Source organism: Coregonus lavaretus (assembly GCF_964263955.1).
Source record: "Coregonus lavaretus genome assembly, chromosome: 6".
Lineage (NCBI taxonomy): Eukaryota > Metazoa > Chordata > Actinopteri > Salmoniformes > Salmonidae > Coregonus > Coregonus lavaretus.
Window position 1 is genome coordinate 52,544,084 of NC_139993.1, and position 13,054 is coordinate 52,557,137.

The window sequence follows — 13,054 nt, forward strand, 5'->3', positions numbered from 1 at the left end:
AGTCAGAAAAATAGCACATGCACCTGTTACCACAGACTGTCATGTTTTACATGCAATTACTCTGATCAACTCTTTTAATACCTTTTAATACCATTATACATCACACCATCTCTTCTACAGTCTGTTTCTCCTTTTTTCCTACATACAGTAAGGGAAAAAAGTATTTGATCCCCTGCTGATTTTGTACGTTTGCCCACTGACAAAGACATGATCAGTCTATAATTTTAATGGTAAGTTTATTTGAACAGTGAGAGACAGAATAACAACAAAAAAATCCAGAAGAATGTCAATAATGTTATAAATTGATTTGCATTTTAATGAGGGAAATAATTATTTGACCCCTCTGCAAAACATGACTTAGTACTTGGTGGCAAAACCCTTGTTGGCGATCACAGAGGTCAGACGTTTCTTGTAGTTGGCCACCAGGTTTGCACACATCTCAGGAGGGATTTTGTCCCGCTCCTCTTTGCAGAACTTCTCCAAGTCATTAAGGTTTCGAGCCTGATGTTTGGCAACTCGAACCTTCAGCTCCCTCCACAGATTTTCTATGGGATTAAGGTCTGGAGACTGGCTAAGCCACTCCAGGACCTTAATGTGCTTCTTCTTGAGCCACTCCTTTATTGCCTTGGCCGTGTGTTTTGGGTCATTGTCATGCTGGAATACCCATCCACCACCCATTTTCAATGCCCTGGCTGAGGGAAGGAGGTTCTCACCCAAGATTTGACGGTACATGGCGCCGTCCATCGTCCCTTTGATGCGGTGAAGTTGTCCTGTCCCCTTAGCAGAAAAACACCCCCAAAGCATAATGTTTCCACCTCCATGTTTGACGGTGGGGATGGTGTTCTTGGGGCCATAGGCAGCATTCCTCCTCCTCCAAACACGGCGAGTTGAGGTGATGCCAAAGAGCTCGATTTTGGTCTCATCTGACCACAACACTTTCACCCAGTTCTCCTCTGAATCATTCAGATGTTCATTGGCAAACTTCAGACGGGCCTGTATATATGCTTTCTTGAGCAGGGGGACCTTGCGGGCGCTGCAGGATTTCAGTCCTTCAAGGCGTAGTGTGTTACCAATTGTTTTGTTGGTGACTATGGTCCCAGCTGCCTTGAGATCATTGACAAGATCCTCCCGTGTAGTTCTGGGCTGATTCCTCACCGTTCTCATGATCATTGCAACTCCACGAGGTGAGATCTTGCATGGAGCCCCAGGCCGAGGGAGATTGACAGCTCTTTTGTGTTTCTTCCATTTGCGAATAATCGCACCAACTGTTGTTTTTACCTTCTCACCAAGCTGCTTGGCGATGGTCTTGTAACCCATTCCAGCCTTGTGTAGGTCTACAATCTTGTCCCTGACATCCTTGGAGAGCTCTTTGGTCTTGGCCATGGTGGAGAGTTTGGAATCTGATTGATTGATTGCTTCTGTGGACAGGTGTCTTTTATATAGGTAACAAACTGAGATTAGGAGCACTCCCTTTAAGAGTGTGCTCCTAATCTCAGCTCGTTACCTGTATAAAAGACACCTGGGAGCCAGAAATCTTTCTGATTGAGAGGGGGTCAAATACTTATTTCCCTCATTAAAATGCAAATCAATTTATAACATTTTTTACATGCATTATTCTGGATTTTTTTGTTGTTATTCTGTCTCTCACTGTTCAAATAAACCATCCATTAAAATTATAGACTGATCATTTCTTTGTCAGTGGGCAAATGTACAAAATCAGCAGGGGATCAAATACTTTTTTCCCTCACTGTAGTTCCCACTCCTGTTCTAATCGCTCCTCTAGTGGTTATGACAGGGCATTGTAGGTTGTAGAAGCCAAATGTATCTATTTTCAATGTTCTGCAGAGTAGTGAACAGGCAAAATTACTGCTTTATGAACCAACCTTTAGAACTTGGCAGATGGGAAATATAGATCAGTTTTTTCTGTTTATAGGTCTTTGTTCATTGGTTTTGCTTCACAGCTATATGTTTGTCAGTCATTGGTTTCTCAATCATGGTTGACCTTTTATGTAAAGCAGTATGTTTGGTCTTTCGGGTTTTGTGGTATGTGGTCTTATTTCAGCCTTACTACAAAGTAAACGGGTGTCAGCTTTTTTCAAACAGAAACTACCTAAATATCATTATTGTAAATCATAAGACATTAGAGTGGGGTATGCTGAGATACAAGCCTGCACTTGTATGGGGGAAAATAAATGTGAAAAATAATACCTACATCATCATACACTATAGCACTGGGAATCACTACACAGACACCAACACAGACATCATTGTTTTTGTTATTGACCACATCAATTGACAATTAATTATATTATAGAAGTAACTAACTTGATGAAGTTAACAATGATGGAATGCCAACGATGGTTTGATGTTTGGAACTTCTGAAGTTGAATGTTTTGTCTCCTTTTTTTAACAAATATAATAAATGAAATACATTTTCTGAACATGCTTATTAAATAAATGTTGTTTTGGTGAAAAAATGTGGAGATAATTATTAATGCGCATTAATCTATTTTATAGCCAGTGTTGTTTTTCTCTGTTGTCAGTTCCAGCTCAATAAACTGCTGAGTGTGTATACGTCCCAAATGGCACTGTCACGTTCGTTCTGAAAAGCGGACCAAGGCGCAGCGTGATAGGCGTACATACTTTATTTCTAGTGCACACACGAACCAAAACAATAAACAAACGATACGTGAAGTCCTAGGTTAATAACACAAACCTTAACGGAACAAGATCCCTCAAATTAACAGTGCCAGGCTGCCTAAGTATGGTCCCCAATCAGAGACAACAAGCTACAGCTGCCTCTGATTGGGAACCACCCTGGCCAACATAGATATACACGAACTAGAACACAAACCTAGAAAACCAAACAATAGAAAATCCACACCCTGGCTCAACATTTAATAGTCCCCAGAGCCAGGGCGTGACAGGCACCCTATTCCCTTTGTAGTGCACTACTTTTGACCAGGGCCTATAGGGCTCTGGTCAAAAGTAGTGCACTATATAGGGAATAGGGTGTCGTTTGAGACGCAAACTGTCTTAGGTCTATGGTTCTCATAGGTGTCATAAAAGATCATGTCTATTATGAGTCCCCTCGGGGCAGTGAGAAGAGAAGCAGTAAAACAAACATGAAGAGACCTGCAGGGCGACTTCACACACTCACCACAAAACTCTCCAACCACGGGCCAACAGATACACTTCTCAATAGCACATGCACCTGTTGCCACAGACTGTCCTGTTTTATATGGAAATACTCTGATATACTCTTCTGCATACATTTGACCTTTTAACACATTTATACATCACACCCTCTCTTTTACAGTCTGTTACTCCCTTTTTCCTTGATCATATCCTACTCCTGTTCTAATAGCTCCTCTAGTGGTTATGACAGGGCATGGCAGGTTGAAGAAGCCAAATGTATCTATTTTCAGTGTTCTGCAGAGTAGTGAACAGGCAAAATTGCTGCTTTGTGAGCCAACCAGAACTTGGCAGATGGGGAATAGTGATCAGTGTCTGTTCTATACTATACATTTGTATCTGTATGTCAGCCTCTGAACATTCCAACATACTGAATCGTGGTCGTGGTCAAAAGTTTTGAGAATGACACAAGTATTGGTCTTCACAAAGTACGCTGCTTCAGTGTTATGAGATATTTTTGTCAGATGTTACTATGGTATACTGAAATATAATTAAAGTATTCCGTAAGTGTCAAAGGCTTTTATTGACAATTACATTAAGTTTATGCAAAGAGTCAATATTTGCAGTGTTGACCCTTCTTTTTCAAGACCTCTGCAATCCACCCTGGCATGCTGTCAATTAACTTCTGGGCCACATCCTGACTGATGGCAGCCCATTCTTGCATAATCAATGGTTGGCGTTTGTCAGAATTTGTGGGTTTTTGTTTGTCCACCCGCCTCTTGAGGATTGACCACAAGTTCTCAATGGGATTAAGGTCTGGGGAGTTTCCTGGCAATGGACCCAAAATGTCAATGTTTTGTTCCCCGAGCCACTTAGTTATCACTTTTGCCTTATGGCAAGGTGCTCCATCATGCTGGAAAAGGCATTGGTCGTCACCAAACTGTTCTTGGATGGTTGGGAGAAGTTGCTCTCGGAGGATGTGTTGGTACCATTCTTTATTCATGGCTGTGTTATTAGGCAAAATTGTGAGTGAGCCCACTCCCTTGGCTGAGTAGCAACCCCACACATGAATGGTCTCAGGATGCTTTACTGTTGGCATGACACAGGACTGATGGAAGCGCTCACCTTGTCTTCTCCGGACAAGGTGTTTTCCGGATGCCCCAAACAATCGGAAAGGGGATTCATCAGAGAAAATGACTTTACCCCAGTCCTCAGCAGTCCAATCCCTGTACCTTTTGCAAAATATCAGTCTGTCCCTGATGTTTTTCCTGGAGAGAAGTGGCTTCTTTGCTGCCCTTCTTGACACCAGGCCATCCTCCAAAAGTCTTCGCCTCACTGTGCGTGCAGATGCACTCACACCTGCCTGCTGCCATTCCTGAGCAAGCTCTGCACTGGTGGTGCCCCGATCCCGCAGCTGAATCAACTTTAGGAGACGGTCCTGGTGCTTGCTGGACTTTCTTGGGCGCCCTGACGCCTTCTTCACAACAATTGAACTTCTCTCCTTGAAATTCTTGATGATCCTATAAATGGTTGATTTAGGTACAATCTTACTAGCAGCAATATCCTTGCCTGTGAAGCCCTTTTTGTGCAAAGCAATGATGACGGCACGTGTTTCCTTGCAGGTAACCATGGTTAACAGAGGAAGAACAATGATTTCAAGCACCACCCTCCTTTTAAAGCTTCCAGTCTGTTATTCTAACTCAATCAGCATGCCAGAGTGATGTGTTAATGAGAGAATCACTGACATGATGGCGGCTGAAATGTTTTGGGGGGATTAAGTTCATTTTAATGGCAAAGAGGGACTTTGCAATTAATTGCAATTCATCTGATCACTCTTCATGACATTCTGGAGTATATGCAAATTGCCATCATCAAAACTGAGGCAGCAGACTTTGTGAAACATTTTATTTGTGTCATTCTCAAAACTTTTGACCATGACTGTAGGCCTCCCCGGGTGGTTTATCGCTAAACAATATGAGCTATATATGCTTTGGCTCCATCTGCAGGCAAAATGTAAGAAGATACCGTATGACAGTAGCTTGACACATTACAGTACACTAACCCTCTCTATCAATAGTGAAGAGAGGAGAGGAAGTATTGGAACAGGACAATGTTATAAAATAACTTTGTCAAGAGATATCTAGGGCCTTGGGTGATTATTTTCTTATTCATTATTGAGGAGTCAATCTGTCAATCTGTCATCTTTAGGAAAAAAACGTTTTTGTTTTACTTCAAGAGCTGTACTTGTAATACTACTGTGTATCTTAGTGTATCCTCCAGAACCTGGATGTAGGAACACTTAAACACTGGTCTAACATAATGTGTGTTATTGTGTATAGAGAGCATGTTGGCCAAGGTCCCTCTGGGTATTAGAACAAAGGGAAGCATGACCAAATGACTTACTGCCTACTACAGTTTGTGTCGTATTTGAGATTGGTTTGAAGTACTCTGAATCTTTATTTGTTTGGCAGTGATGTGTATAATGACAGACAGCAGATACTTTTGCTAACATTCTGCAATGTAATTTCACCTAATGACATGTAAATCTGGGTCTGGGCATTGAGAGAAAGTGGTTTGTAATTCTATCTCCGGGTTAATTAAGGTGACATTTATTTCCGCTGCTGGATTGGACCCATCCATTGTTGTTCCAGGTTAGACTAATCTGTAATCTTAGAAGACTGGCACCTACGTTATCCTCTTATCCTCTTTCTAATCCCATTTTTATAAGATGGCCACAAAGCATGATTTGTGTGTGAGAGTTACTGATTCCCTCATTATTGACTTAGTCAATAGATGCAGGCACCGGCTTCCCTGGTCAGGCACCGGGCGGGTGGGGGGGTGGGAGTTTGAGTGTATAAAGGTACCAGATAGGGGTGTGTTGCCCAATTCTATGTCAGTCAGTCAGTCAGTCTATAGGTTTGCCTGTGTTAGAGCCGCCAACCAGTTATTGCTCCAAATGGACAGTTCACTGCTCTGTGTGCTGCTAGCCTCTGCTGTCCTCCTCTGTAGCACTGCCCCAGTGGTGAGTACGTGTGGGCATTTGTCTGTCTTTGTCAGGGGTCACAGTACCATTCAGTGTGGGCTTGTCAGGGCATGTTGTCAGGGCATATTAAACCAAACGGTTGTACTACGGACAGATGTAAAGGTTGTTCTTTAGCGATCCTATATAGGTGGTGACTACTGTACTTGTAATACTACTGTATATCTTAGTGTATCCTCCAGAACCTGGATGTAGGAACACTTAAACACTGGTCTAACATAATGTGTGTTATTGTGTATAGAGAGCATGTTGGCCAAGGTCCCTCTGGGTATTAGAACAAAGGGAAGCATGACCAAATGACTTACTGCCTACTACAGTTTGTGTCATATTTGAGATTGGTATGAAGTACTCTGAATCTCTATTTGTTTGGCAGTGGCGTGTATAGTGATAGACAGCAGGTACTTTTGCTAACATTCTGCAATGTAATAACTATGCAATTCAAATCATAGATAACAATATGCAAGATAGGGAAGCTATGTAAACTGATTAGGTTTGTTAGCTGTGTAAACGTACAGTACTAGATCATAAAAAGTCATTCCTAGAATATGAAACATTTGCGCAGTTGTTTGTGTTTGAAGTTGAGATATTAGATGCCAGTGTTGGGGAGTAATGAACTACATATAGTTCAACTAGTAATTTAACTACATTTTGCAGTAGCAAATGTAGAGGTTTAGCTAACTACTGGAACTACACACTACTTTTTCTGCAAAAATAAAATAAAGGTGAAGTAGACAATCATTTCTCTATGTTTTGCCATCAGACCTGCATAACTGTCACTTAAAACATTGTTTTTGTGTTTAATCGGCCAAATTACACTTTCTGTTAACATCTGAGTCCAGAGTGATCTGTTCTTGCAATTTGTAATCTATGACATTTCAAATGTAGATATGATAATTTATCACAAAGTAGTTCAGATGATGTGAACTACCTTTTCACAGTAACTTTAGTTAAGTAAACTATATTTTTCTTAAGGGTAGCTTTAGTGTAGGTAGTTTAACTTATTCCAGTGTGAAGTAATTGGTAGCTTGGTAAACTATATTTTCAGAGTAGCTTCCCCAACACTGTCAGATGCTATCAGCATCTTGTGTGTGTGTGTGTGTGTGTGTGTGTGTGTGTGTGTGTGTGTGTGTGTGTGTGTGTGTGTGTGTGTGTGTGTGTGTGTGTGTGTGTGTGTGTGTGTGTGTGTGTGTGTGTGTGTGTGCGTGCATTACGGGCAGTAGTGTTTACCATCAGTATGTTTTCTCTGGTCCACATCCGCACTTTGACCTTCTTGTCCTCCAACTACACTGGAATTTTGACAAAAATCAGCTGGAAAGAGTAGTCCTCACTCTTTCCTCCTCCATTTTACATGGGAGCACTGGAACAGACAAAGTTCCTGTTATCCCTTGCCTATGCTTACCTACCATTTTCTATCCTCAAAATCCAAAGCTCAGACATTACAAAATGGCACAGTTTTGTAATGTCTTACTTTGTCAGATACTTTCATACTTAGAAAGTCGAGCCCATATTCCAAGCCTTCTATTTCATGACTGGTTTTATCTCTTGTGAAAGCCGTAACATCATTTATTTGGTTCTGAGTGCCGAGATTACGACTGGTTAAATGTTTCTAACCATGGTATAGGTCTGTGTGTACCTCATTTCTGTGGCTATTATCTGACCTGTAGTCTGACCTCTACTAGCAGCCTTGTCTGACCAGTAGTGATGACAGAATGCATTACTTTAGGTTACTGTCTTTCTGTCTGCCATGTCTGTATTTCTGACCCTGTTGGCAGAGTTGTTCCTTACGAAAAAGATTGCAGTCAGAGTGCAGTATAACTGCAGTATGCTGCAAATACAGTATTACTGCAGTAATTTTGCAGTGTAACTGCAGTTAGAGTGCAGTATAATTCTGCAATTACTGTGTCCAAAATACCAGTCGACTGCAGTTACTGCACTTTTACTGCAGTTTCAAAACTGCACTTTTTTTTGTAAGGGGTGTTGTGTCTGGCTGGCATAGCCACATGGGTGTGCCAATGCTTGGCGCCAACTGATGGTTAAAAGTTCAGAGTTACTTTTTGGCTATCTGTCTGTCTGTCTGGCTAGCCATGGGTGTTTATATTTGTGTTGTCAGTCTTCCCAGTGTCCAGGATGTTGTTTCTAGTGTTTTTTTTTGTACACTAGGCCCTGTGTTATGTGTATTGTTAGTTATGATTGTGTTAAGTCTTGAATGACTGTGATACTGTGTGCATTGTGTGACGGTTGGTTTGTTGTTTGTGCTCCAGCCAGTTCATGGATTGTATTATAGTTATAACCATGGTTGTGGTTTGTGGTCCAGGACAAGCACGGGGAGTCAGACACTCACTGCCCGTTGATGGTGAAGATTTTGGATGCGGTGAAGGGTGTACCAGCGGGCTCCGTGGCACTGAGTGTCTCCCGACGAGTCAATGGAATGACCTGGGCACAGGTTGCTAGTGGGTACGTATGAGGATGCACCACTGTTTGGGCAATGTTGTTAACTGACTTATTTAAACTAATATAATATGCATTCTGAAGGATTTTTAAACCAATTTCATCATTAAATGTGTCATGACTTGCCCTCATGGGCTGAGGATCAAAGATGCCGGCTAGGCAAAGGTTTGAACACCCCCTCTTCTGGAGGCCAGTTTTATGACCGGTCGTAAATTCCTTGCAGAAACGTTAATTTCCATGCCATGCAGTATTGGGAGAGGGAATTTCCCTGTTGAACAAAGGAAGTCTTCCCGCCAAGACTGCAACATCCAAAAGTGGATAATGAAACAATATTCCTACTTAAATTAATGTGGGAAATGGTCGGTGGGGATTTAAAGAACAATCATGTCAAATTCGTTACTATGTTGTGATGTCATTAAAGACGGTGGAACAACATAACTGTATCTCTGGGGGTGTACACTTCCCAGTTATGAGGTTTGCATCTAATTGTTGTATAAAACGAATGATTATGTATAATAATACTTTTGTGAAGATAACAATGTGATTTTAGCATTCTAGATGAGATTATTGTTTTCCCTATTGATTTGTTCTCAGTCAGTGGCCACGCCCAGATGAGCACAAACATGATGGAACGCCCCTTTTAACCTGAGTGCATAAAAAGCCTTGAAAAACAAATTAATATTAGACCAGCAGATGCGAAGCTAGAGCTAAACGTTACAAAATGGTTTAAAACTCCATTGCCAAAGGAAGACCAAGCAGATTACGGTATAAGCCGGATGTTGCAAATGGTTGAATTTCTACCAGACCAGGAAGCGTGAAGCTGAAGCAACACGTTACAAAATGGTTAGACCAGAAAACATGAGACGTTAGTCCACACGTTTGAAATGAAGAAACTCTGAAACTCTCAACCTCTACACGAGGTGAAGAAGAAGACAATGCACTAGACCTTATCATCTCAGTCTGCAGCTGGCATGTATAGTCGTCTAGAGAACATTCACTAAAGACACGAGTTGGGAAGGACAATCCCTCTCAGACAACCGTTGGTACATCTGAAGTATCTATTCTAACAGATAAATTCTACGAACTACAGGGTACGTTGAAGTATTCATTCTAACCACCACTACGACCAGAAACTCTATCAAGGACATTGGGATCTCTGGTGGGCAAACCAGAGTCCTACATCATCAACTCAACTATCGAGGACAGCTACACGTAAATACATGTTGCATTTCTAATCCGAATGAGCAGGTGCTAAGCATTTGTATTTCCGTGAGCGTAGTTAAGAAATGTCCGATAGGTGAATTCCTTTGTCTCTTCCTTTCCCCCCCTCTCTGAATCAGCCAACCCTCCTTCTACCCAAGCTGATTAATCAATAATGTTAGGGTTCTTGCAGGTTCAAGGATTATGCGACGTTCAGAATGAGACTGACAAGAGGCAATTATTTCATAAGTGACTTTTATCGATATATAAGATATATATCTTCTAAAAGTTTAATTCGGGAGATGGTAACTTCTTCCGTGGTGCCCCAAATTCCTAATGAGTTAATTGTTACATGATTAATTTAATCGAGTGACAATTAAACATAGTTCGGTGATTCGATAAATAACAGTCGCCATATTAAAGTAAGTCACATCAAATCAAATCAAATTTTATTGGTCACATGCGCCAAATACAACAGGTGCAGACATTACAGTGAAATGCTTACTTACAGCCCTTAACCAACAGTGCATTTATTTTTAACAAAAAAAGTAAAAATAAAACAACAACAAAAAAAGTGTTGAGAAAAAAAGAGCAGAAGTAAAATAATATAACAGTAGGGAGGCTATATATACAGGGGGGTACCGGTGCAGAGTCAATGTGCGGGGGCACCGGCTAGTTGAGATAGTTGAAGTAATATGTACATGTGGGTAGAGTTAAAGTGACTATGCATAAATAATTAACAGAGTAGCAGCAGCGTAAAAAGGATGGGGTGGGGGGGCAGTGCAAATAGTCCGGGTAGCCATGATTAGCTGTTCAGGAGTCTTATGGCTTGGGGGTAGAAGCTGTTGAGAAGTATTTTGGACCTAGACTTGGCACTCCGGTACCGCTTGCCATGCGGTAGCAGGGAGAACAGTCTATGACTAGGGTGGCTGAAGTCTTTGACAATTTTGAGGGCCTTCCTCTGACACCGCCTGGTATAGAGGTCCTGGATGGCAGGAAGCTTGGCCCCAGTGATGTACTGGGCCGTACGCACTACCCTCTGTAGTGCCTTGCGGTCGGAGGCCAAGCAGTTGCCATACCAGGCGGTGAGGCAACCAGTCAGGATGCTCTCGATGGTGCAGCTGTAGAATTTTTTGAGGATCTGAGGACCCATGCCAAATCTTTTCAGTCTCCTGAGGGGGAATAGGCTTTGTCGTGCCCTCTTCACGACTGTCTTGGTGTGTTTGGACCATGATAGTTCGTTGGTGATGTGGACACCAAGGAACTTGAAGCTCTCACGACAAATGTTATGATTCTAATCTATAAAATAGTTTTCAAACTGTGACACCCATCTCTCTCTCTCTCTCAGAGTGACAGACTTGACAGGGGAGGTCCATAATCTGATCTCAGAGCAGGACTTCCAGTCGGGGGTGTACCGTGTTGAGTTTGACACTAAGGCCTACTGGAAGTCTCAGGGAACCACGCCTTTCCACGAAACTGCTGAAGTGAGTACAATCCTTAACCTTTAACCCTCTCACTGCTCTCAGAGACCTAGGACAAACTAAGGTTGTGTAGCATGATGTACTACAGTACACTTTTAGAAAAAAGGGTTCCAAAAAGGTTATACGGCTGTCCCCATAGGCGAACCCTTTTGGGTTCCATGTAGAACCCTCTGTGGGGACAGCCGAATAACCCTTTTAGGTTCTAGATAGCACCTTTTTTTCTAACAAGTGTACCTGAAATTCCTCCTACTGGGCACAGACGCTAATTCAATGTTGGTTCCACGTTGGTTCAACGTAATTTCATTGAAATGACGTGGAAACGTTGATTCAACCATTGTGTGACAAGTGGGCTGTAACCATATCCGTAAAAAAAAAAATCTTACTATGGTGTCCCGTCTCCTTATTAATACAGATTGTACAACTGTACATGTCCCGTGTAGCTCAGTTGGTAGAGCATGGTGCTTGCAACGCCAGGGTTGTGGGTTCGTTTCCCACGGGGGGCCAGTATGAAAATGTATGCACTCACTAAGTCGCTCTGGATAAGAGTGTCTGCTAAATGACTAAACTGTAACTGAATGGTTGTGTGAACATTTTGTGCAGAAATATTCATCAAAAATATCTGTCAAATCGATTGTACAACATGTGTGTAGTAGGCCAGACAGTGGACATTTGCAACTCAGTAACGTGCCTAAAGACTATATTACATCTACAACTACACCAGTTTTTTCACCATAGATAAACAGAAATGACTCACCATGGAAAGTAGACTAACCATATAAACATTTGGACCTAAAAATCAGAGACAAAATAATTTGCAGGCTAAAGGGAAAAGAAAATAATCGAAAATGTGACAATAATATCCCTTATATTATGAATTATATGAAATGCAATGCCATGATGTGATTAAATTGCTTAAGACAGCACACTGGCTTTGACCTGTATCAATATATTTTTGTTTGCTACTCTACAATGTTGTTTGTCCTCAATGGAAAGAGTTCACAGACCTAGCTGGAAAAAAGTAATCTGTCTTCCTGGATGTTGGTCTGTGGGAGTGAATTCATAGAAGTAAAATAGCAGTACAAACTGATGTGCCGTGCGTGTACAGGTGGTGTTCGAGGCCCACGCGGAGGGACATCGTCACTACACCCTGGCCCTGTTGCTGAGTCCCTTCTCCTACACTACCACAGCTGTCGTGATGAACGCACACGAGTGACACAACACACCTGATACACACCTGACCAAACTTAACAAATAAAGAGCAGGTAAACGACTGACTGAGCCTTCCTTTGTTTAACGTACAATGCCACAAGCATTCACCAACATACTCACATTCAGACATTCATCATTGTCTAACTACATATAGCGTGACAACTGTCTGCACTGATCGGCTGAAGGACGAGCGTCTCGTATGAGTACCAGCCACCTGCCGGAAGATCATTTACATTCATGGATTAGTTCAGCTCCCTTCTATAAGCTACTGTGTAGGTTTACTATGGTAATGAAAGTGAATAATAGTGGTGATGGTTAATCAGTGGGTAGCCTACAGGTACTGTACAATGCAACTTGTTAAGCATGTATTGTATTACACACAGTTACTTCTCCATGTACAGCCTTTTGACAATGTTATTATAATGCTGAGTTCATAACCAAGTGGGAAGGTGGTATTTACCACATACGACTGCGAAAACTCCACTTTAACACCCCTCCAACTGGTAATTACTACTGGGAACCTCGTCTCTCATCTCTGAGC

At 41.8% G+C, this 13,054-nt stretch overlaps 1 protein-coding gene across 1 annotated transcript; it reads left to right on the plus strand.

The window, feature by feature from the left end:
- Positions 1 to 6,008: 6,008 nt before the first annotated feature.
- ttr (transthyretin (prealbumin, amyloidosis type I)) lies at positions 6,009 to 12,575 on the plus strand. Its single transcript, XM_084164488.1, has 4 exons — positions 6,009 to 6,157; positions 8,490 to 8,629; positions 11,172 to 11,307; positions 12,410 to 12,575. The coding sequence occupies exons 1-4, from the start codon at positions 6,026 to 6,028 to the stop codon at positions 12,515 to 12,517; spliced, it is 516 nt and encodes a 171-aa protein (XP_084020614.1). The 5' UTR covers positions 6,009 to 6,025; the 3' UTR covers positions 12,518 to 12,575.
- Positions 12,576 to 13,054: the final 479 nt, after the last annotated feature.

Excerpts from the sequence above, each read along its gene's own strand:
- ttr (XM_084164488.1), top strand. The coding sequence starts at position 6,026 with ATGTCAGTCAGTCAGTCAGTCTATAGGTTTGCCTGTGTTAGAGCCGCC. Across the intron at positions 6,158-8,489 it reads TCTGTAGCACTGCCCCAGTG|GACAAGCACGGGGAGTCAGA; the intron begins GTGAGTACGTGT and ends TTTGTGGTCCAG. Across the intron at positions 11,308-12,409 it reads CTTTCCACGAAACTGCTGAA|GTGGTGTTCGAGGCCCACGC; the intron begins GTGAGTACAATC and ends GTGCGTGTACAG.